This window comes from Panulirus ornatus, chromosome 44 (assembly GCF_036320965.1).
Source record: "Panulirus ornatus isolate Po-2019 chromosome 44, ASM3632096v1, whole genome shotgun sequence".
Classification (NCBI taxonomy): Eukaryota; Metazoa; Arthropoda; class Malacostraca; order Decapoda; family Palinuridae; genus Panulirus; species Panulirus ornatus.
In genome coordinates, this window is record NC_092267.1 from 11,157,928 (window position 1) to 11,182,723 (window position 24,796).

At 46.7% G+C, this 24,796-nt stretch overlaps 1 protein-coding gene across 11 annotated transcripts in view; it reads right to left on the reverse strand.

Moving 5' to 3' along the window:
* Positions 1-443: 443 nt before the first annotated feature.
* Positions 444-24,796, reverse strand: part of LOC139762737 (uncharacterized) — a 29,192-nt gene continuing 4,839 nt past the window's right edge. For 3 of the 11 annotated variants that reach the window (XM_071687804.1, XM_071687806.1, XM_071687805.1), the window contains exons 2-9: positions 12,939-13,427; positions 8,544-8,709; positions 7,540-7,692; positions 6,817-6,926; positions 5,955-6,181; positions 4,975-5,110; positions 2,971-3,240; positions 444-2,018 (exon numbers count right to left, since the gene is read on the reverse strand). In XM_071687804.1, coding sequence (XP_071543905.1) covers positions 1,924-2,018; positions 2,971-3,240; positions 4,975-5,110; positions 5,955-6,181; positions 6,817-6,926; positions 7,540-7,692; positions 8,544-8,709; positions 12,939-13,014 — 1,233 coding nt within the window. In that variant the 5' untranslated portion in view covers positions 13,015-13,427 and the 3' untranslated portion in view covers positions 444-1,923. Of the gene's footprint in view, positions 2,019-2,970; positions 3,241-4,974; positions 5,111-5,954; positions 6,182-6,816; positions 6,927-7,539; positions 7,693-8,543; positions 8,710-12,938; positions 17,183-24,796 lie in introns of all 11 variants that reach the window. The other 8 variants (XM_071687801.1, XM_071687800.1, XM_071687799.1 and 5 more) reach the window with 6 other exon arrangements.

Genomic DNA, 24,796 nt, shown 5'->3' on the forward strand with positions numbered 1-24,796 from the left:
CCTTAGCATTAGTTCTCCCGGAGCTGCCTCGCTCACACCTTCCCTTTCTTACGTCACGATGAGGTCTCTCTCTCTCTCTCTCTCTCTCTCTCTCTCTCTCTCTCTCTCTCTCTCTCTCTCTCTCTCTCTCTCTCTCTCTCTCTCTCTCTTCTACAGGTATTATTTTGGCCACTGTTCTCGTGAGGTGCCTGCATGTGTAGCCGCCCCACAGGGTTTGGACCAAAGGTACGCGTCTGGCTGCTGCTTCCCACAGTTTCTGTGTGGACACTTGGTGGCGACCCTTCCAGGCCAACCCTCCATACAGAGTGGCAACCCTACCAGGCAGGTATTCAGGAATGGGAACTCCTGGATCTGGAGGCAGATTGAGATTACATTAGGTTGGTTATGGTCATTAGATGAGTTAGTTATAGTGGATGACACAGTGGATAATGATCACTACAGTAACTATGTAAGAGTCAGTTTTACTAAATCATTCATCGATTAATGTCATACAATGCTCATCATCACTGAACATCAGATTACATTAATCATCAAACAGATCACACTGAATCAGTCACTGATGACTCATATTGCGTCATCCAGAACTTGGCAATAAGGACATGACGGCAGTGTTGGTTGGTCACTATCAGGTCGCGAGGGCCTGGGTGAGCAGCCAAATGCCTTCCACAACATGCACTACATACCCTCAGGTGGAGTGAGCCTCGCCCTACCACCACCCTAACCAAGACCCCTTCTCGATGACCCGGGCCAACCAGGCTGTGAAATGACATACCAAGTGATGGAGCCAGTGAAGAAAGGAGCTTAACATCACATAGTGACTTAACGTAGCTTATACCCTGGACGACCATAATGTTTCCAGCACAGCTGTACCACGTGTGATCCTGGACGACCATAATGTTTCCAGCACAGCTGTACCACGTGTGATCCTGGACGACCATAATGTTTCCAGCACAGCTGTACCACGTGTGATCCTGGACGACCATAATGTTTCCAGCACAGCTGTACCACGTGTGATCCTGGACGCAGCTGTACCACGCTTCCTAACGTTCTCTTGGTTGCCCTCAATGTCTCCAAACATCATTTCGTTTATCTTATGCTTAAGATTTGTGTTCCTCTTGCTGTCCGCTCAGCTCACCCCAGCAGCTCCCATACCGGTTGGGAGGTGGCTACCCCCAGTATCCACACACCTGACACTCGCTTCATTGGCAGGTGGTGCAGTTACCTGGACCAGCCCTACACATGACTGTGGCAGGTGGTGCAGTTACCTGGACCAGCCCTACACATGACTGTGGCAGGTGGTGCAGGTACCTGGACCAGCCTTACACATGACTGTGGCAGGTGGTGCAGTTACCTGGACCAGCCCTACACATGACTGTGGCAGGTGGTGCAGGTACCTGGACCAGCCCTACACATGACTGTGGCAGGTGGTGCAGTTACCTGGACCAGCCCTACACATGACTGTGGCAGGTGGTGCAGTTACTTGGACCAGCCCTACACATGACTGTGGCAGGTGGTGCAGTTACCTGGACCAGCCCTACACATGACTGTGGTAGGTGGTGCAGTTACCTGGACCAGCCCTACACATGACTGTGGCAGGTGGTGCAGTTACCTGGACCAGCCCTACACATGGTAGGGTGGTGTTCACGAAGTAGCTCTTCTAGTGAAGGGGTTCTAAAAGACCCCTGGGAAACTCTAGTGTAGCAGGTAGGGTTTATGAGGTTCGTGACAGCCGTTTGGTGAGATAACTATGATCCCTGGGAAGTTGTGGGAGTGCGTCCAAGCACCTTAGTGAAGCAATTGACCCGATAAGGAGATTACAGGGATGTTGGTCCTAGTGAGACGGTGCTTCTTCTGAGTAAGGCAGAAAGGCCTCAGAGCACCGTAGTGGAGTTGTGTCCTACTGACGATGGAGTCAGGAGGGCCTCAGAGCACCTTTGTGGAGTAGTCGACAGACTGGGGAAGTCTGTGGCTGACAGGAGGTACCGTCAACATGGGGGACCCGGGCTCGCTCTCTTCCTCTGCAGACAAGAAAAGAAAGGATAACTCTCTCTCTCTCTCTCTCTCTCTCTCTCTCTCTCTCTCTCTCTCTCTCTCTCTCTCTCTCTCTCTCTCTCTCTCTCTCTCTCTCTCTCTCTCTCAACATCTGTCTTCCACGCCATCATTTCCATCATTTATACTCCATATTTGACCTATCAATCGACGTAACTTTCCCTCTGTTACGTCTGCTACCATAGAACACCACCTCAGCTGGAACCCACAATACCCCCACACCATCCCAAGACCTACCAACCCCCTACACTACCCAAGGACCTACCAACCCCTACACTACCCCAGGACCTACCAACCCCTACACTACCCCAGGACCTACCAACACCTACACTACCCCAGGACCTACCAACACCCACACTACCCCAGGACCTGCCAATAACTACACCACCCCAGGACCTACCAAACCCTACACAACCTCAGGACCTATCAACCCCTATACTACCCAAGGACCTACCAACTCCTACACTACTCAAGGACCTACGAACCCCTACTTTACCCCAGGACCTACCAACCCCTACACTACCCCAGGATCTAACAACCCCTACACTACCCAAGGACTTACCAACCCCTACATTACCCCAGGACCTACCAACCCTTACACTAACCCAGGACCTACCAACTCCTACACTAACCCAGGACCTGCCAACCCTTACACTACCCAAGGACCTACCAACCCCTACACTACTCCAGGACCTACCAATCCCTACACTAATCCAGGACCTACCAACCCCTACACTATCCAAGGACCTACCAACCGCTCAACAACAAACGCCCCCATCAATACCTCAGAACCAACCAACCCCAATACCACTACAGGACCTACCAGCCTTCCAACCTCCCCAGCAACTGCCCAGGACCTTCCAACCTCCCCAGCAACTGCCCAGGACCTTTCAACCTCCCCACCAACTGCCCAGGACTTACCAGCTTCTCTTCCGTTCTCAGCAACTTCAAATCGCTGGCTAACGACGCCGACAGAGGGGAGGAAATCTGGTGGTCTGTCTGGAGGTGGACTCATCCTGGTGCAGAGCGCCAGTGCCAGCAGTGCCACCACAAACAGTGCTAAGGCGGCCAGTATCCAGGCCACGACCTCTCCTGCCCCGGCACTCTCATGCTCTGTCTGTCTCTGATTGTGGATGTCTTTGATCGGTGGCTGGGGAGTACTGGTCTCTCCCAATGGTTGTTTCTCCACACCTGCCACAACACAACACGCGCCCGTCAGTCTCTCGAACCAACTAACGTTGGATCGTCATATTGTCTAATGTTTTACTGTATGACGCAGATGTTCAGCACAACCACGTACAAGATTATGATTTTGACTTTGCTTTAAGTATGAGTCTAATACAGCTAATCATATAAGAAAACGTGCAATGTATATGTACCTAGAGATAATAAGAATATATTAGGATACATCGCCTTATACCAGGACTGTGTCAGACAGAAACAGTTGACGAAATGGATTTTCATGAACATCTGGAAAGACTGTGAGGCAGGGAGTATAATGGGATGGTGGGGAGGTGGTCAGGGTGAGACCCCTCCATTGCAGGGGAGGTGGCCAGGGTGTGGCCCCTCCACTGCGAGGGAGGTAGTCAGTGTGTGGCCCCCTCCATTGCTGAATAGGTGGCCAGGGTGTGGCCCCTCCACTGGCAAAGCCACAGGAGGGGAGGAGGATGGTCGCACATCAGAGAAGGTCACAGGAAAGTGACCACCGTGGAGGATGATGGTCGGTAGGTCACGTGAGGGGACCAACACAGGAAGATGTCGATTGAAATTGTCTTATGAAAGTTTGTGACCTGAGAGTTGTGTACAATGTCCCGCGTCACGTGTTACGTACAGTACCCTGCGTCACCAGGTATGTACAGTATCCTGCGTCACCAAGTATGTAGTGTCCTGCGTCACCAGGTATGTACTGTGTCCTGCTTCACCAGGTATGTACAGTGTCCTGCGTCACCAAGTATGTAGTGTCCTGCGTCACCAGGTATGTACTGTGTCCTGCTTCACCAGGTATGTACAGTGTCCTGCGTCATCAAGTATGTAGTGTCCTGCGTCACCAGGTATAGACAGTGTCCTGCGTCACCATGTATGTACAGTGTCCTGCGTCACCAGGTATGTACAGTGTCCTGGGTCACCAAGTATGTAGTGTCCTGCGTCACCAGGTATGTACAGTGTCCTGCGTCACCAGGTATGTACAGTGTCCTGCGTCACCAGGTATAGACAGTGTCCTGCGTCACCAGATATAGACAGTGTCCTGCGTCACCATGTATGTACAGTGTCCTGCGTCACCAGGTATAGACAGTGTCCTGCGTCACCAGGTATGTACAGTGTACTGCGTCACCAGGTATGTACAGTGTCCTGTGTATCACCAGTAATGAACAGAGCTAAGTGCATCACTAGGTATGGACAGTGTCCAGTGTATCACTGTATCACTAGGTATGGACAGTGTCCAGCGTATCTCTGTATCATTAGGTATGAACAGTGTCCAATGTATCACTGTAACACTAGGTATGGACAGTGTCCAGTGTATCACTGTATCATTAGGTATGGACAGTGTCCAATGTATCACTGTATCACTAGGTATGGACAGTGTCCAGCGTATCACTGTATCATTAGGTATGGACAGTGTCCAATGTATCACTGTATCACTAGGTATGGACAGTGTCCAGTGTATCACTGTATCATTAGGTATGGACAGTGTCCAGTGTATGACTGTATCATTAGGTATGGACAGTGTCCAGTGTATGACTGTATCATTAGGTATGGACAGTGTCCAGTGTATGACTGTATCATTAGGTATGGACAGTGTCCAGTGTATGACTGTATCATTAGGTATGGACAGTGTCCAGTGTATGACTGTATCATTAGGTATGGACAGTGTCCAGTGTATCATCAGATATGGACACTGTTCACTATCGGTCAAGGGTGACCTACCTCTTGCCATGTCCGGGTAACAGTGTAATGTCCACAGGACATCGATGCTGTGAGTGATGCTGTACGATATGTTCATCAGCGGGATCTTCACAATCTGCACCTCTTCCCTGCTGCCTCTGACACGCCCGTCACCCTCCTGTTGGTGAAGGTAAGACATGATAGACGGTCAACACTTGTACAACGCACCCTTCTCTATGTAAACTGCTACATCTGGTTCACTATGGTAAACCTGCTACGTGTCATACACTGTGGTAGACATGCTACATCTCGTACATTATCGTAAACTTGTTATATCCCATACACTATGGTAAACCTGTTATATTTCATACACTATGGCACATCCTTTATATCTGGTATACAAGTATGGTGTTTTGCCGGGAGCATCAGGCGCTCTGTGATGGGAGCACCCGATTCTCTGGGGCCAGAGCACTGCTTGTTATATTCCAGGAGCAAATCCAGGACCACAAGCACCTCTGATCCACTCAAAACGGAGGGTATCTTTACACACAACTGTAAGGAACTGCGTGAGGTTTGATAAACACTAGACGATCTCAGCCAGTGTTGGGCCACCATCCAGTGTGTTGCATTACCTAACGTCAGCCAGTGTTGGGCCACCATCCAGTGTGTTACATTACCTAACGTCAGCCAGTGTTGGGCCACCATCCAGTGTGTTGCATTACCTAACGTTAGCCAGTGTTGGCCGTGGCTTATGCGTTGTTTTTATTGCACATCAATAATGAAAGGAGTTGAACAATCTCATACAAGCAACTGTAGTATCAACAGATTGAATCTTTGAGCTTTTGGCAGGGTAGACTCGTCTGGTCAACATATTAGGGTAAACTCGTGTGGTTAACAGAGTAAGGCAGACTCGTCTGGTCAACATATTAGGGTAGACTCATCTGGTCAGCATGGCGGAGTAGACTGGTTTGAACAACATAGTAGGGAGGGCTTTTCTTTTCAATATGGCAGAGTAGACTCACTTGGTCATTTGGCACCAGTTTGTACCAGGTGCCGGGCTGCCACCAAGTTGTGTTAAGTGGTACATCATCATCAGCAGCAACAGGAGTCAGGGACTGGTTGCTGGTGGGAGACAGGACGAAGGCTGGGTGGCGTGCCCCTGGCTGGGGACTTAGGTACAACCCCAGTGAAGGCCCCAACCCCAGGGACACACCCATCAATGGCGAAGACCCGTCATGCACCAAGCATCCTGCGGGAGGAACATGGTCAGTCACCAGTCATAGCTAGTGTCAGGCACTACTCTTGGTAAATGTCAAACACCAGTCTTGACTAGTGTCAGGCACCAGGCATGGCTCGTGTCAGACACCAGTCTAGGCCAAAGTCAGACACCGATCTTGGCTAGTGTCAGGCACCAATCCTGGCTAGTGTCATGCACCAGTCTTTACTAGCGTCAGACACCAGTCACGGTTAGTAGCAGTACCAGTCATTATCAATATCTGACACCCGTTATGGTGGTGGTGGAGACTATGCCAGGATAGTGGTGTTGGTGACCGCTGATCATGCCATGGTAGTGAGGATGATGATGATGATGATATCAGGATGATGGTGGTGGTAGAAAATATGACAAGGTTAATGGCTGTGGTGGTGGTGACCATGACAGAGTGCTGGTAATGGTAAAGACCATGACAGGGTGTAGGTGGTGGTGGAGACCATGAAAGGATGGTGGTGGCATCATGATAATGGTGGTGGCGTGGACCATGATAGTGTTGGTGATGGGGACCATAGCAGGGTGGTGGTGGCGCCGGTGACGATGGTAGGGTGGGGTGGGGACCATGGTAGAATGATGATGGTGGTGGTGGTGAAGAAGGAGGGAGCCAGCCTCACCTACGCCACAGTTGAAAGCAAAATGAAGCTCATTGCTGGAATGGACGGTGGCTGTCATGTTTCCCTCCATGGTAATTGCTGCTCTCACCATGTTCATCCTGTTCTCTGGCCTGGTAGGGTAAGAGAGAGGCATGGTTTTAGTGAGAGAGAGAGAGAGAGAGAGAGAGAGAGAGAGAGAGAGAGAGAGAGAGAGAGAGAGAGAGAGAGAGAGAGAGAGAGAGAGAGAGAGAATATCAAGTAAGAGTGGGTAACTGTGATAATTAATTCATGATTGTTTCTCTAGAATGCTTCTACTGGAGTTTAGTGGTAAAGTTGATGTCCCTAACTTATTGTACCTTACGGTGTCCTTGCCTTAATGTACAACACTGTATCCCTACCTTACTGTACTATACAGTACTGTGTCACTACCTTACTGTACTATACAGTACTGTGTCACTACCTTACTGTACTATACAGTACTGTGTCACTACCTTACTGTACTATACAGTACTGTGTCACTACCTTACTGTACTATACAGTACTGTGTCACTACCTTACTGTACTGTACAGTACTGTGTCACTACCTTACTGTACTGTACAGTACTTTGTTCCTACCTTAATGTATTGTGCTGTTACTGGACTCACCAAACCCTTCATTCACCCCATCGGCTTTTGGACACCTGTATATCTGGAAAGCCAGGTATACTTCTACCTACCTACCTACCTACCTACCTATATACTTACCTGTAGAGCAGCAGTGTGCCGTGGTGGTAGGTTAGGACCAGGGTGAGCCAGGTGTCGGAGTGAGCAGCAACCAGTCGTAACATCCTGCCCACCTGTTTATCCTTCACCAGCACTAGGGCCTCACAGTCTCGGTTGATGAACACCTGCACAGTCCTGCCGGAACCATATTTGTTACTATCAGACCATTGATATGTGTTATCATCAGTGCTATCATATGGGCATTGGTCAGTGTTATCATCATGGTTGTTTTTCATTCTCCCTCTCTTTTTACGTTAGGTTAGGTTGCAGTCACGGACACATGTTCACATCAAGGCCTGACCTTAACTGAAATATAGACAATTAAAAACAAAGTGACAAAGAAAAGTATTTTACGAATTTTGGAGAAAGTGAAAGACCTATCTTTTGAAATGTGTCAGATCATAGTAACTGGGCAAGACATGAGAAGGTAGAAAGTTTCAAAGCTCAGAAGTACATGCAATCATAGGGTAATGGTTAGTCCCCCATGGTACATGCCATCATGGGGAGGTGGTCACAGTCTCCCATGGTACATGCCATCATGGGGAGGTGGTCACAGTCCCCCATGGTACATGCCATCATGGGGAGGTGGTCACAGTCTCCCATGGTACATGCCATCATGGGGAGGTGGTCACAGTCCCCCATGGTACATGCCATCATGGGGAGGTGGTCACAGTCTCCCATGGTACATGCCATCATGGGGAGGTGGTCACAGTCCCCCATGGTACATGCCATCATGGGGAGGTGGTCACAGTCTCCCATGGTACATGCCATCATGGGGAGGTGGTCTTAGGACCATGTCAAGATAAACAGAGAATTAATTAGTATACAAGTATAAAACCAGCTGGCACTGTGATGAGTGACCAGCTGCTGCAGAGATGAGTGACCAGCTGGTACTGTGATGGGTGACCAGCTGGTGCAGTGCTGAGTGACCAGCTGGTGCGGTGATGGATGACCAGCTGGTGCAGAGGTGGGTTCTGGGTACTCACTGGTTCTGAAGATGGTGGTCAGAGGTCAGATGGATGGCCAGGTCGCTTGGGATCCCGCCGCCGCCCGCTTCCCCCATCCACAAGGATACCTCCAGCTGGCCAAGGAAGGGCACGGCTGGCGGTCGCCGCTGCTGTGTACCGTTCTGCAGGTGGTACACGCGGCAGTCTGTGGGGTACAGAGTGCTGTAGAGTCTGCTAAAGGAAAGGTACTGGAGAATTTGGCAAAGGGTAGAAGGAGCATCATGTCGTCTGATAGAGAGAGGGTAATGTAGAGTTGAGTAGAGAGAGCGTAATGTAGAGTTGAGTAGAGGGAGGGTAATGTAGAGTGTGGTTGAGGGAGGGTAATATAGAGCGTGGTTGAGGGAGGATGATGTAGAGTGTGGTTGAGGGAGGGTAATGCAGAGTGTGGTTGAGGGAGGGTAATGTAGAGTATGGTTGAGGGAGGGTAATGTAGAGTGTGGTTGAGGGAGGGTTATGTAGAGTGTGGTTGAGGGAGGGTGATGTAGAGTGTGGTTGAGGGAGGGTAATGCAGAGTGTGGTTGAGGGAGGGTAATGTAGAGTGTGGTTGAGGGAGGGTAATGTAGAGTGTGGTTGAGGGAGGGTAATATAGAGTGTGGTTGAGGGAGGGTGATGTAGAGTGTGGTTGAGGGAGGGTAATATAGAGTGTGGTTGAGGGAGGGTAATGTAGAGTGTGGTTGAGGGAGGGTGATGTAGAGTGTGGTTGAGGAAGGGTAACATAGAGTGTGGTTGAGGGAGGGTAATATAGAGTGTGGTTGAGGGAGGGTAATATAGAGCGTGGTTGAGGGAGGGTAATATAGAGTGTGGTTGAGGGAGGGTAATGTAGAGTGTGGTTGAGGGAGGGTAATATAGAGTGTGGTTGAGGGAGGATGATGTAGAGTGTGGTTGAGGGAGGGTAATGCAGAGTGTGGTTGAGGGAGGGTAATGTAGAGTATGGTTGAGGGAGGGTAATGTAATGTAGAGTGTGGTTGAGGGAGGGTAATGTAGAGTGTGGTTGAGGGAGGGTAATGTAGAGTGTGGTTGAGGGAGGGTGATGTAGAGTGTGGTTGAGGGAGGGTAATGCAGAGTGTGGTTGAGGGAGGGTAATGTAGAGTGTGGTTGAGGGAGGGTAATGTAGAGTGTGGTTGAGGGAGGGTAATGTAGTGTGGTTGAGGGAGGGTAATGTAGAGAGTGGTTGAGGGAGGGTGATGTAGTGTGTGGTTGAGGGAGGGTAATATAGAGTGTGGTTGAGGGAGGGTAATGTAGAGTGTAGTTGAGGGAGGGTAATGTAGAGTGTGGTTGAGGGAGGGTAATGTAGAGTGTGGTTGAGGAAGGGTAATGTAGAGTGTGGTTGAGGGAGGGTGATGTAGAGTGTGGTTGAGGGAGGGTAATGTAGAGTGTGGTTGAGGGAGGGTGATGTAGAGTGTGGTTGAGGGAGGGTGATGTAGAGTGTGGTTGAGGGAGGGTAATGTAGAGTGTGGTTGAGGGAGAGTAATGTAGAGTGTGGTTGAGGGAGGGCGATGTAGAGTGTGGTTGAGGGAGGGTAATGTAGAGTGTGGTTGAGGGAGGGTAATGTAGAGTGTGGTTGAGGGAGGGTAATGTAGAATGTGGTTGAGGGAGGATGATGTAGAGTGTGGTTGAGGGAGGGTAATGTAGAGTGTGGTTGAGGGAGGATGATGTAGAGTGTGGTTGAGGGAGGGTAATGTAGAGTGTGGTTGAGGGAGGGTAATGTAAATTCTGATAGACGAAGGATAGCAGAGCCTCCAGCTCTATGTTAAACTGTGGATACACTTGTAATGATGTGTATACTGTTATAATGATGTGGATACTGTTATAATGATGTGGATACTGTTATAATGATGTGGATACTGTTATAATGATGTGGATACTGTTATAATGATGTGGATAAAGTTGAGATGACTGCCTGAAGCTTCAGACATGAAGGTTTGGTTCCAGTATATGTTAATGGAAAAGTATGAACTTTGGTGCTGAAAATATAGAAATATAGATCATGTTCATGATATGGTCGGTAAATCTACTACTCTCATACTGCTACTACTCTCATACTGCTACTACTCTCATACTGCTACTACTCTCATACTGCTACTACTTTCATACTGCTACTACTCTCATACTACTACTACTCACACACCACTGCTGCTTCTCTCATAGTGCTGCTACTCTCATACTTGTACTACTCTCACACTGCCACTACTTTCATTCTACTACTACACTCATCCTGCTACTAATGTCATGCAGCTACTACTCTCATACTGCCACTACTCTCATACTGCTAGTGCTCTCATACTGTTACTGCTCTCATACTGCTACTGCTCTCATACTGCACTAATCTCATACTACTACTACTATTCCCCTACTGCTACTCTCCTACTTCTGCTACTCTCTCTCTACCACTACTCTCATTACCATTACTCTCATACTGCTACTACTCTCATACTGCCATACTCTCATACTGGCACTACTCCCATACTGCCACTACTCTCATACTACTACTACTCTCATACTGCCACTACTCTCATACTGCTACTACTCTCATACTGCCACTTCTTTCATACTGCTGCTACTATCATACTCCTACAACTCTCATACTGCCACTACTCTCATACTACTACTACTCTCATACTGCCACTACTCTCATACTGCCACTACTCTCATACTGCTACTACTCTCATACTGCTGCGACTCTCATACCGCCACTACTATCATACTGCTACTATTCCCATACTGTTACTACTCTCATACTGCTACTACTCTCATACTGCCACTACTCTCATACTGTCACTACTGCCATACTACTACTACTATTCTAATACTGCTACTCTCATACTTCTACTACTCTCATATTACCATTACTCTCATACTGCTACTACTCTCATATTGCCATTACTCTCATACTGCTATACTCTCATACTGCCACTACTCTCATACTGCCACTACTCTCATACTACTACTACTCTCATACTGCCACTACTCTCATAATGCTACTTCTCTCATACTGCTACTACTCTCATACTGCTACTACTCTCATACTGCTACTACTCTCATACTGCTACTACTCTCATACTGCTACTACTCTCATACTACTACTACTCTCATACTGCTACTACTCTCATACTACTACTACTCTCATCCTGCTACTACTCTCATACTGCCACTACTCTCATACTACTACTACTCTCATACTGCCACTTTTCCCAAACTCTTACTACTCTCATCCTGCTACTACTCTCATACTGCTACTACTCTCATACTGCTACTACTCTCATACTGCCACTTTTCCCAAACTCTTACTACTCTCATCCTGCTACTACTCTCATACTGCTACTACTCTCATACTGCCACTACTCTCATACTGCCACTTTTCCCAAACTCTTACTACTCTCATCCTGCTACTACTCTCATACTGCTACTACTCTCATACTGCTACTACTCTCATACTGCCACTTTTCCCAAACTCTTACTACTCTCATACTGCTACTACTCTCATACTGCCACTTTTCCCAAACTCTTACTACTCTCATCCTGCTACTACTCTCATACTGCTACTACTCTCATACTGCCACTACTCTCATACTGCCACTACTCTCATACTACCACCAATCTCATACAGCCATTACTCTCATACTACTATTACTCTCATACTGCCACTACAAACTACTACTACTCTCATACTGCCACTACTTTCATACTATTACTACTCTCATACTGCCACTACTCTCATACTACTACTATTCTCATACTGCCACTACTCTCATACTACTACTACTCTCATAATGCCACTACTCTCATACTAATACTACTCTCATACTGCCACTACTTTCATACTACTACTACGCTCATACTGCCACTACTCTCATACTACTACTACTCTTATACTGCCACTACTCTCATACTGCCACTACTCTCATACTACTACTAATCTCATAGTGCCACTACTCTCATACTACTACTACTACTCTCATACTGCCACTACTCTCATAGGAGCTTTTTTTTGAGAACATGTGACGTCAGTTCATAGCATTTTCGGTTTATGTTTCTGGTGCAAGTTGCTGGACCCACATAGGCAGGGGAGGATGCTGCCCCCACAGTAGAAGGAGAGGGGGTGATGCTACACCCATTGTAGGAGGAGAGGGGGTGATGCTACACCCATTGTAGGAGGAGAGGGGGTGATGCTACACCCATTGTAGGAGGAGAGGGGGTGATGCTACACCCATTGTAGGAGGAGAGGGGGTGATGCTACACCCATTGTAGGAGGAGAGGGGGTGATGCTACACCCATTGTAGGAGGAGGGGTAGACACTAGAGTTCCAGGGTAAGTAGTAGCAGCAGTAATCACACAGTTATGGGTGTGACTGGCGGAGGTGAGTTAGGGACCTACCTTGTGCCATCTGGTTCGTGGCCTCCACCACCTGTAGGAGCAGCAGGAGAGCAAGGTAGGCCGGTCTGGGCTCCATGATGAAGCCGCAGTGTCCTGTCTCTTCGGTGTCCTAAGGTTCCCCCACACCCATGGGTCCCTGGGGCTCCCCTGCACCCACTTGGGTTCTTGGGTTCCCCGACACCCACGGGGCCCTTAGGTTCCTCTACACTCACGGGGTCCTTGGGTTCCACTACACCCACGAGGTCCTTAGGTTTCACTACACCCACGGGGTCCTTGGGTTTCAGTACACCTACAGGATCTTGCTGTTCATCATCGCCTCCTTCACTGTTACTGTTACCTTCCTTAAAGTTGCTCCTTCTCTTAACCACGTTACTTTGCTCTCTTTTTATGTTTTCCTTTTCAGTCACTTTATTTTTCTTGTTGTTACGTTACTATTCTCATTATCATGTTATCTTTCAAAGTTATGATACTTGTCTGTTTCATTTCTTTCTTTAAAGTAAAATCAATATCTCTCATGTTACATTAGCTTTACTTCGTACTACTTTCCTTATTCTTACGTGACATTGCCTAAAGTTACACAGTTTTTCTCGTTATTTCCTCCTTATCTTATTACGTTCCTTGCCTCATAACTAAATAGCTTCTCTCCCTATTTCATTACGTTCCTTGCCTCAAAACTACACTGCTTCTCTCACATTCCTCACAAGATCTTTCTCATTAGTTTAGCTAACTTTTCTCTGTTACTTTCCTCATTGACACGAGTCTTTTTTTCACTGTTCTCTAACAATCAATGGGGCTACTTTTCTCAGTGTCTTGTGTCTTCATTAGTACACTACTTTCCTTACTGTTACCAGACTGCCCTCACTCATATATCACTTTCCTCACCGTTACGGCACTGCTCTCACTCGTCGCGTTCCTCACCGTTACGGCACTGCTCTCACTCGTCGCGTTCCTCACCGTTACGGCACTGCTCTCACTCGTCGCGTTCCTCACCGTTACGGCACTGCTCTCACTCGTCGCGTTCCTCACTGTTACACTTTTTGTTACCAGACTTCATTGTTAAGCTACGTTCCTCACTATAATTTCACTGTGTATGATCGCTGATTGGCCTCTGTTCAACCATACTTTCCTTGCTACTACTACCTTAGTTTCATTACGTGACGGGAGAGCCATTTTACGGGGTAGTGACTCACGTCACTGCTGCGTGGAGAGGAACCTAGTCTCCCTAACCATGGCTCGTGAGGACCTCTACCTGACCGTCCACTGCACGTGAGGACCTCTACCTGACCATCCACTGCACGTGAGGGCCTCTCCCTGACCGTCCACTGCACGTGAGGACCTCTACCTGACCGTCCACTGCACGTGAGGACCTCTACCTGACCGTCCACTGCACGTGAGAACCTCTACCTGACCGTCCACTGCACGTGAGGACCTCTACCTGACCGTCCACTGCACATGAGAACCTCTACCTGACCGTCCACTGCACGTGAGGACCTCTACCTGACCGTCCACTGCACGTGAGAACCTCTACCTGACCGTCCACTGCACGTGAGGACCTCTACCTGACCGTCAACTGCACGTGAGAACCTCTACCTGACCGTCCACTGCACGTGAGGATCTCTACCTGACCATCCACTGCACGCGAGAACCTCTACCTGACCGTCCACTGCACGTGAGGACCTCTACCTGACCGTCAACTGCACGTGAGAACCTCTACCTGACCATCCACTGCACGTGAGGACCTCTACCTGACCATCCACTACACGTGAGAACCTCTACCTGACCATCCACTGCATGTGAGGACCTGTACCTGACCATCCACTGCATGTGAGGACCTCTACCTGACCATCCACGGCACGTGAGAACCTCTACCTGACCGTCCACTGCACGTGAGAACCTCTACCTGACCGTCCACTGCACGTGAGAACCTCTACCTGACCATCCACTGCATGTGAGGACCTCTACCTGACCGTCCACTGCATGTGAGGACCTCTACCTGACCGTCCACTGCACGTGAGGACCTCTACCTGACCGTCCACTGCACGTGAGAACCTCTACCTGACCATTCACTGCACGTGAGAACCTCTACCTGACCGTCCACTGCATGTGAGGACCTCTACCTGACCGTCCACTGCATGTGAGGACTTCTACCTGACCGTCCACTGCATGTGAGGACCTCTACCTGACCGTCCACTGCATGTGAGGACCTCTACCTGACCGTCCACTGCATGTGAGGACCTCTACCTGACCGTCCACTGCACGTGAGGACCTCTACCTGACCGTCCACTGCACGTGAGAACCTCTACCTGACCATTCACTGCACGTGAGAACCTCTACCTGACCGTCCACTGCATGTGAGGACCTCTACCTGACCGTCCACTGCATGTGAGGACTTCTACCTGACCGTCCACAGCATGTGAGGACCTCTACCTGAACCAGCCGAGGGACATCTTACGGAATGCTTTCCTTTATTTCCGCCAGTAAATGTTTCCTTGTTGGAGTTGCAGACCATGAGTGATGGCCTCACTGGTCCTTCCAGAGCTAGCATACCAGGTTCAAGGCTTCACTGATCCTTTTTAGGCTACCATATCAAGTTACAGGCAGAGACAAGGCTTCACTGGTCCTTCCAGACCTACCATACCAAGTTCCAGGCAGAGACAAATCTTCATTGGTCCTTCCAGAGCTACATTACCACATTCCAGGTAGACAAGGCTTGGCTGGCTTTTCCAGATCTACAATATCGGGTCCTTGGCAGAGACGAGGTTTGACTGGCCTCTCCAGGTCCCGCCTATGGTTGGTGCCAGTGTTGTATGACTGGTGCTTATGGTTGGGTGGTAGCTGCAGCAGGGGAGTAGTGGGTGTAAGCTTCAGTGGGAGAGCAGTGCTGGTGGCCACTACTCATGTGCTCTGCTCACGTCACTTCCGGTCCATTCGGCTGCTTCACAACTGAAGGTCAGCACGACACATGCCATGCCTGGATGCACCACTGACACTTTATGACTGGTATGTCATGCCTGAAAACAAATCACACACACTTGACAGTCAAGGGCTGTAATATCATGTTCATAATTGATGGCTGACATACCTTTGGAAGTCCATGCATTAGAAAGGCCAGTACTTATCTGTCATTCGGAAACCTTATTCGCTTAACAGTTTTATTTCAGCTGTCATTCGGTGGCCATATTCACTTGATAGTGTCATCTTAACTTGTTAAATCAGTAAATCACAAAGGAAGTGTCGCCAATGCTATCTATATCCCGTTCTGGGCGATCACTGTGGCAGATCCACATGTACTGTCTGCGACTGTAATATAAGATGGCGCTGTTAAGACTTGGTGTGCAAAGGCCCAAAGTTATTCAATATTTAGAAGTGGAAATATTTGAAATGAAAAATATTTTCATAACTTTTGTAGTCTTACTACAGAGCACAATGAAATTTGGTTCAGTCTGAGAGCTATGTACTCTATATCTCTCTCTCATCGTGGACTTACAGTACAATAAGCCTTTACGAATGATAATGATTAGATTCTGTGTACCCAACCCCCTGCTCTCCCACTATTCTGGTATGTCTTGGCAAGGTGGTGGGAGGGTAGCAGACTCAAACGCACCCCTGCTGGCTGATGTGGCCTGGCAGGGTAGTGGGAGGGCAACAGACTCCCACACACCCCTGCTGGCTGATGTGGCCTGGCAGGGCAGTGGGAGGATAGCACACTCCCACACATCCCTGCTGGCTGATGTGGCCTGGCAGGGTAGTGGGAGGGTAGCAGACTCCCACACATCCTTGCTGGCTGATGTGGCCTGGCAGGGTAGTGAGAGGGTAGCAGACTCCCACACATCCCTGCTGGCTGATGTGGCCTGGCAGGGTAGTGAGAAGGTAGCAGACTCCCACACATCCCTGCTGGCTGGTGTGGTTTGGCAGGGTAGTGGGAGGGTAGCAGACTCCCACACATCCCTGCTGGCTGATGTGGCCTGACAGGGCAGTGGGAGGATAGTAGACTCCCACACACCCCTGCTGGCTGGTGTGGTTTGGCAGGGTAGTGGGAGGGTAGCAGACCCCTACACATCCCTGCTGGCTGATGTGGCCTGGCAGGGTAGTGGGAAGGCAACAGACTCCCACACATCCCTGCTGGCTGGTGTGACTTGGCAGGGCAGTGGGAGGGCAACAGATTCCCACACATCCCTGCTGGTGATGTGGTCTGGCAGGGTAGTGGGAGGGCAGCAGACTCCCACACAGATTAGGAAACGAAGCTGACAATTGACAAACAAACAACTTATTGTACGAAAACAAATGTATTTATACAATAATCACCAACATACACTAAACACGCGAAAGAAGAAATTGAAGTGGAGCGAACAGACAGGAATATCAAATGATGAAAGGCCACAAAGAAATGAAAACAAGGAGAGAGAGAGAGAGAGAGAGAGAGAGAGAGAGAGAGAGAGAGAGAGAGAGAGAGAGAGAGAGAGAGAGAGAGAGAGAGAGGGGGTGAGTGATAAAGGGTTAGGGGCATTAACTGTATCCTCCATTACCCCATTAGTGTGGCAGACACTCGTGCCAGGCATGGGGCCAGCTGGCCTGCTGTACCAGTCAACAAGTTCCCAGTTCGGCTGGCAACCCCTCCCTCCCTCTATGATCAACTCTGTTTATAATTGGTTAAAAGTACTTAACAGGGGGTTACATGTTAGATTATTATATACACCAGGTTTAAGAACTGTGTAAATAAGGTTATATAAAGATGTTTTAGAATAGGATGGATGACTGAGGTGGTGTTGCTTGTGTTCTACTTAGTTCTAGTTGGCTGAGGTAGTGTTGTTTGTGTTCTGTTTGGTTGTGAGTGACCGTAAGGTAGTGTTGCTTATGCTCTGCATGATTCTGGGTGACCGTGAGGTAGCGTTGCTTCTAAACTGTTTGGTTTTGGTTAACTGTGAAGAATACGTATTGTGGTGAATTACGTAATTTAAAGTCTCTAACATAATGCAAAATGGCATTCTATTTATTCATTTATTTACAATTCCAACATCTCATGGCCCATAAGCTTTTATATTTAACTCCCTCCTTCTGTCATCAATCTGATCCACTGCCAGGTATCCTTGCGAGTAAGAAAATAACAAATACTACCCACGTATTCCCTGCGTGTCATTGATTGAAAGCGGGCGGGAGCGTGGGGCTGGAAGCCCTTCCCTCCTTGTATTTTTAATTTCTAAAGGATGCAACAGAGGGAGCCAAACGAGGAGTGCTCGTCCTCCTGTAAGGGTCAGGTTGGGGTGTTTGGATGTGAGTGGACGTAACCAAGATGAGAAGAGGGAGTGATAGGTAGTCTAAATAAGGAGACGAACTTCGTTTTCTGGCTCTGAGCGAAGCAATTTCAAGGGTAAGAGGGAAGATGTACATACAGTAGAAAGCGACAGGAGGTCAAGAGGTGTTGCAGTGACTGAAGAAGGAGGCAAAGGAGAGTTGGGTTGAGCATCAGCAAACTTCAAGAAGGATGAATGAAAAAAAAAAAATGTCTTGAAAGGAGGTTGATTGTGTGAGAATAACAAGAAAACAAGAGGGAATCTCGATTTGGGAGGGGGGGCAGAAATGAAGTGGTGATGGATGAACATTTTATAGGATTGTAAGTGTGTTCGATATGACAGATGTTGAATGGTCTAGACGTGGATGTAGTCATGGAAAGTGGTTTGGAGAAAGATGGTGTAAGCCTTACGTAAGATAAATTGCTGTAAAAAGGCTGGTGTGGATGGTAGTGATTGAATTTCCTAAGAAAGAGGTTGATTGTGTTATTGACTGTGTAGTTGTGTTGTTCATTGGCTAGTTAGGATTTACGTATGGCTCGCGGTAAGGTCCTTGAGGAGTCGCGGAATGCATGTACGTGTATTGCTCTACGTAAAGGTAACGGGGACAAAAAAAGAACAAAAAAAAACATCGAACAACAGAGGTATAAGTGTATTTCTTGAGTGCAGCTGGTAAGTTCAGTGGGAGGAACAATGTGGCTTCAGGAGTGGTATGTAGTGTATACCTCGCCATGGCACTGACAAGATGGAATTTTTGTGGTGGTGTTGGAATATAAAAATTTTATAAATTTTTTGCAACTGGTGAGGCGGATTGTCTCCGTGAAACATGTTGTGTAGCATGTATTGAAAAATTATATGCGATGTCACCGTCATACTGTTATCATCCATAACTATCATCATGGATCAGAGTGATCACAATATATATATATATATATATATATATATATATATATATATATATATATATATATATATATATATATATATATTATCCCTACGGGTAGGAGAGAAAGAATACTTCCCACGCATTCCTCGCGTGTCGTAGAAGGCGACTAAAGGGGACGGGAGCGGGGTGCTAAAAAACCCTCCCCTCCTTGTATTTTAACTTTCTAAAAGGGGAAACAGAAGAAGGAGTCACGCGGGGAGTGCTCATCCTCCTCGAAGGCTCAGACTGGGGTGTCTAAATGTGTGTGGATGTAACCAATATAAGAAAAAAGGAGAGATAGGTAGTATGTTTGAGGAAAGGAACCTGTATGTTTTGGCTCTGAGTGAAACGAAGCTCATGGGTAAAGGGGAAGAGTGGTTTCGGAATGTCTTGAGAGTAAAGTCAGGGGTTAGTGAGAGGACAAGAGCAAGGGAAGGAGTAGCACTACACCTGAAACAGAAGTGGTGGGAGTATGTGATAGAGTGTAAGAAAGTAAACTCTAGGTTGATATGGGTAAAACTGAAAGTGGATGGAGAGAGATGGGTGATTATTGGTGCATATGCACCTGGGTATGAGAAGAAAGATCATGAGAGGCAAGTATTTTGGGAGCAGCTGAGTGAGTGTGTTAGTAGTTTTGATGCACGAGACCGGGTTATAGCGATGGGTGATTTGAATGCAAAGGTGAGTAATGTGGCAGTTGAGTGAATTATTGATGTACATGGGGTGCTCAGTGTTGTAAATGGAAATGGTGAAGAGCTTGTAGATTTATGTGCTAAAAAGGACTGGCGATTGGGAATACCTGGTTTAAAAAGAGAGATATACACAAGAATACGTATGTAAGTAGGAGAGATGGCCAGAGGACGTTATTGGATTACGTGTTAATTGATAGGCGCGCGAAAGAGAGACGTTTGGATGTTAATGTGCTGAGAGGTGCAACTGGAGGGATGTCTGATCATTATCTTGAGGAGGCGAAGGTGAAGATTTGTAGAGGTTTTCAGAAAAGAGGAGAGAATGTTGGGGGTGAAGAGAGTGGTGAGAGTAAGTGAGCTTGGGAAGGAGACTTGTATGAGGAAGTACCAGGAGAGACTGAGTTCAGAATGGAAAAAGGTGAGAACAAAGGACGTAAGGAGAGTGGGAAAGGAATGGGATGTATTTAGGGAAGCAGTGATGGCTTGCGCAAAAGATGCTTATGGCAAGAGAAGCGTGGGAGGTGGGCAGATTAGAAAGGGTAGTGAGTGGTGGGATGAAGAAGTAAGAGTATTAGAGAAAGAGAAGAGAGAGGCTTTTGGGCGATTTTTGCTGGGAAATGATGCAAATGACTGGGAGATGTATAAAAGAAAGAGGCAGGAGGTTAAGAGAAAGGTGCAAGAGGTGAAAAAGAGGGCAAATGAGAGTTGGGGTGAGAGAGTATCATTAAATTTTAGGGAGAATAAAAAGATGTTTTGGAAGGAGGTAAATAAAGTGCGTAAGACAAGGGAGCAAATGGGAACTTCATTGAAGGGGGCTAATAGATAGGTGATAACAAGTAGTGGTGATGTGAGAAGGAGAAGGAGTGAGTATTTTGAAGGTTTGTTGAATGTGTTTGATGATAGAGTGACAGATATAGGGTGTTTTGGTCGAGGTGGTGTGCAAAGTGACAGGGTTTAGGAAAATGATTTGGTAAACAGAGAAGAGGTAGTAAAAGCTTTGCGAAAGATGAAAGCCGGCAAGGCAGCGGGTTTGGATGGTATTGCAGTGGAATTTAAAAAAAAAACAAAAAAAAACGGGGTGACTGTATTGTTGACTGGTTGGTAAGGTTATTTAATGTATGTATGACTCATGGTGAGGTGCCTGAGGATTGGCGGAATGCTTGCATAGTGCCATTTACAAAGGCAAAGGGGTTAAAAGTGAGTGCTCAAATTACAGAGGTATAGGTTTGTTGAATATTCCTGGGAAATTATATGGGAGGGTATTGATTGATAGGGTGAAGGCATGTACAGAGCATCAGATTGGGGAAGAGCAGTGTGCTTTCAGAAGTGGTAGAGGATGTGTGGATCAGGTGTTTGCTTTGAAGAATGTGTGTGAGAAATACTTAGAAAAGCAAATGGATTTGTATGTAGCATTTATGGATCTGGAGAAGGCATATGATAGAGTTGATAGAGATGCTCTGTGGAAGGTATTAACAATGTATTGTGTGGGAGGCAAGTTGTTAGAAGTAGTGAAAAGTTTTTATCGAGGATGTAAGGCATATGTACGTGTAGGAAGAGAGGAAAGGGATTGGTTCTCAGTGAATGTAGGTTTGCGGCAGGGGTGTGTGATGTCTCCATGGTTGTTTAATTTGTTTATGGATGGGGTTGTTAGGGAGGTGAATGCAAGAGTTTTGGAAAGAGGGGCAAGTATGCAGTCTGTTGTGGATGAGAGAGCTTGGGAAGTGAGTCAGTTGTTGTTCGCTGATGATACAGCGCTGGTGGCTGATTCGTGTGAGAAACTGCAGAAGCTGGTGACTGAGTTTGGTAAAGTGTGTGAAAGAAGAAAGGTGAGAGTAGATGTGAATAAGAGCAAGATTATTAGGTATAGTAGGGTTGAGGGTCAAGTCAATTGGGAGGTAAGTTTGAATGGAGAAAGACTGGAGGAAGTAAAGTGTTTTAGATATCTGGGAGTGGATTTGGCAGCGGATAGAACCATGGAAGCGGAAGTGAATCATAGGGTAGGGGAAGGGGGCGAAAGTTCTGAGAGCGCTGAAGAATGTGTGGAAGTCGAGAACATTATCTCGGAAAGCAAAAATGGGTATGTTTGAAGGAATAGTGGTTCCAACAATGTTGTATGGTTGCGAGGCGTGGGCTATGGATAGAGTTGTGCGCAGGAGGGTGGATGTGCTGGAAATGAGATGTTTGAGGACAATATGTGGTGTGAGGTGGTTTGATCGAGTAAGTAATGATAGGGTAAGAGAGATGTGTGGTAATAAAAAGAGTGTGGTTGAGAGAGCAGAAGTGGGTGTTTTCAAGTGGTTTGGTCACGTGGAGAGAATGAATGAGGAAAGATTGACAAAGGGGATATATGTGTCAGAGGTGGAGGGAACGAGGAGAAGTGGGAGACCAAATTGGAGGTGAAAAGATGGAGTGAAAAAGATTTTGAGTGATCGGGGCCTGAACGTGCAGGAGGGTGAAAGGCGTGCAAGGAATAGAGTGAATTGGAACGATGTGGTATACCGGGGTCGGCGTGCTGTCAATGGATTGAGCCAGGGCATGTGAAGCGTCTGGGGTAAACCATGGAAAGTTGTGTTGGGCCTGGATGTGGAAAGGGAACTGTGGTTTCGGTGCATTATTACATGAGAGCTAGAGACTGAGTTTGAACGAATGGGACCTTTGTTGTCTTTTCCTAGTGCTACTTCGCACACATGAGGGGGAAGGGGGTTGTTATTCTATGTGTGGTGAGGTGGCGATGGGAATGAATAAAGGCAGACAGTATCAATTATGTACATGTGTATATATGTATATACCTATGTGTGTGTGTGTGTATATATATATATATATATATATATATATATATATATATATATATATATATATATATATATATATATATATATATATATATATATATTGAGATGTATAGGTATGTATATTTGCGTGTGTGGACGTGTATGTATATACATGTGTATGTGGGTGGGTTGGACCATTCTTTCGTCTGTTTCCTTGCGCTACCTCGCTAACGCGGGAGACAGCGACAAAGCAAAATAATATGGAATATGTATATGTATATATATATATATATATATATATATATATATATATATATATATATATATATATATATATATATATATATATATATATCCCTGGGGATAGGGGAGAAAGAATACTTCCCACGTATTCCCAGCGTGTCATAGAAGGCGACTAAAAGGGAAGGGAGCGGGTGGCTGGAAATCCTCCCCCTCTCGTTGTTTTCAATTTTCCAAAAGAAGGAACAGAGAAGGGTGCCAGGTGAGGAAATGCCCTCAAAGGCCCAGTCCTCTGTTCTTAACGCTACCTCGGTATCGCGGGAAATGGCGAATAGTACGAAAGAAAAAAAAAAAAAAATATATATATATATATATATATATATATATATATATATATATATATATATATATATATATATATATATATATATATATATATTCTTTTTTTTTTTCTTTTTTTTTTTTTTGCTTTGTCGCTGTCTCCCGCGTTTGCGAGGTAGCGCAAGGAAACAGACGAAAGAAATGGCCCAACCCACCCCCATACATATGTATATACATACACGACCACACACGCAAATATACATACCTACACAGCTTTCCATGGTTTACCCCAGACGCTTCACATGCCCTGATTCAATCCACTGACAGCACGTCAACCCCGGTATACCACATCGATCCAATTCACTCTATTCCTTGCCCTCCTTTCACCCTCCTGCATGTTCAGGCCCCGATCACACAAAATCTTTTTCACTCCATCTTTCCACCTCCAATTTGGTCTCCCACTTCTCCTCGTTCCCTCCACCTCCGACACATATATCCTCTTGGTCAATCTTTCCTCACTCATTCTCTCCATGTGCCCAAGCCATTTCAAAACACCCTCTTCTGCTCTCTCAACTACGCTCTTTTTATTTCCACACATCTCTCTTACCCTTACGTTACTTACTCGATCAAACCACCTCACACCACACATTGTCCTCAAACATCTCATTTCCAGCACATCCACCCTCCTGCGCACAACTCTATCCATAGCCCACGCCTCGCAACCATACAACATTGTTGGAACCACTATTCCTTCAAACATACCCATTTTTGCTTTCCGAGATAATGTTCTCGACTTCCACACATTCTTCAAGGCTCCCAGGATTTTCGCCCCCTCCCCCACCCTATGATCCACTTCCGCTTCCATGGTTCCATCCGCTGCCAGATCCACTCCCAGATATCTAAAACACTTTACTTCCTCCAGTTTTTCTCCATTCAAACTTACCTCCCAATTGACTTGACCCTCAACCCTACTGTACCTAATAACCTTGCTCTTATTCACATTTACTCTTAACTTTCTTCTTTCACACACTTTACCAAACTCAGTCACCAGCTTCTGCAGTTTCTCACATGAATCAGCCACCAGCGCTGGATCATCAGCGAACAACAACTGACCCACTTCCCAAGCTCTCTCATCCACAACAGATATATATATATATATATATATATATATATATATATATATATATATATATATATATATATATATATATATATATATATATATATATATTGATAGACTTGCCCCTCTCTCCAAAACTCTTGCATTCACCTTCCCAACAACCTCATCCATAAACAAATTAAACAACCATGGAGACATCACACACCCCTGCTGCAAACCGACATTCACTGGAAACCAATCACTTTCCTCTCTTCCTACCCGCACACATGTCTTACACCCTCGATAAAAACCTTTTCACTGCTTCTACCAACTTACCTCCCACACCATATACTCTTAAAACCTTCCACAGAGCATCTCTATCAATTCTATCACTGCCTTCTCCCGATCCATATTTTTTTTTTCTAAGTATTTCTCGCATACGTTCTTCAAAGGAAATACCTGATCCACACATCCTGTACCACTTCTGAAACCACACTGCTGTTCCTCAATCTGATGCTCTGTACA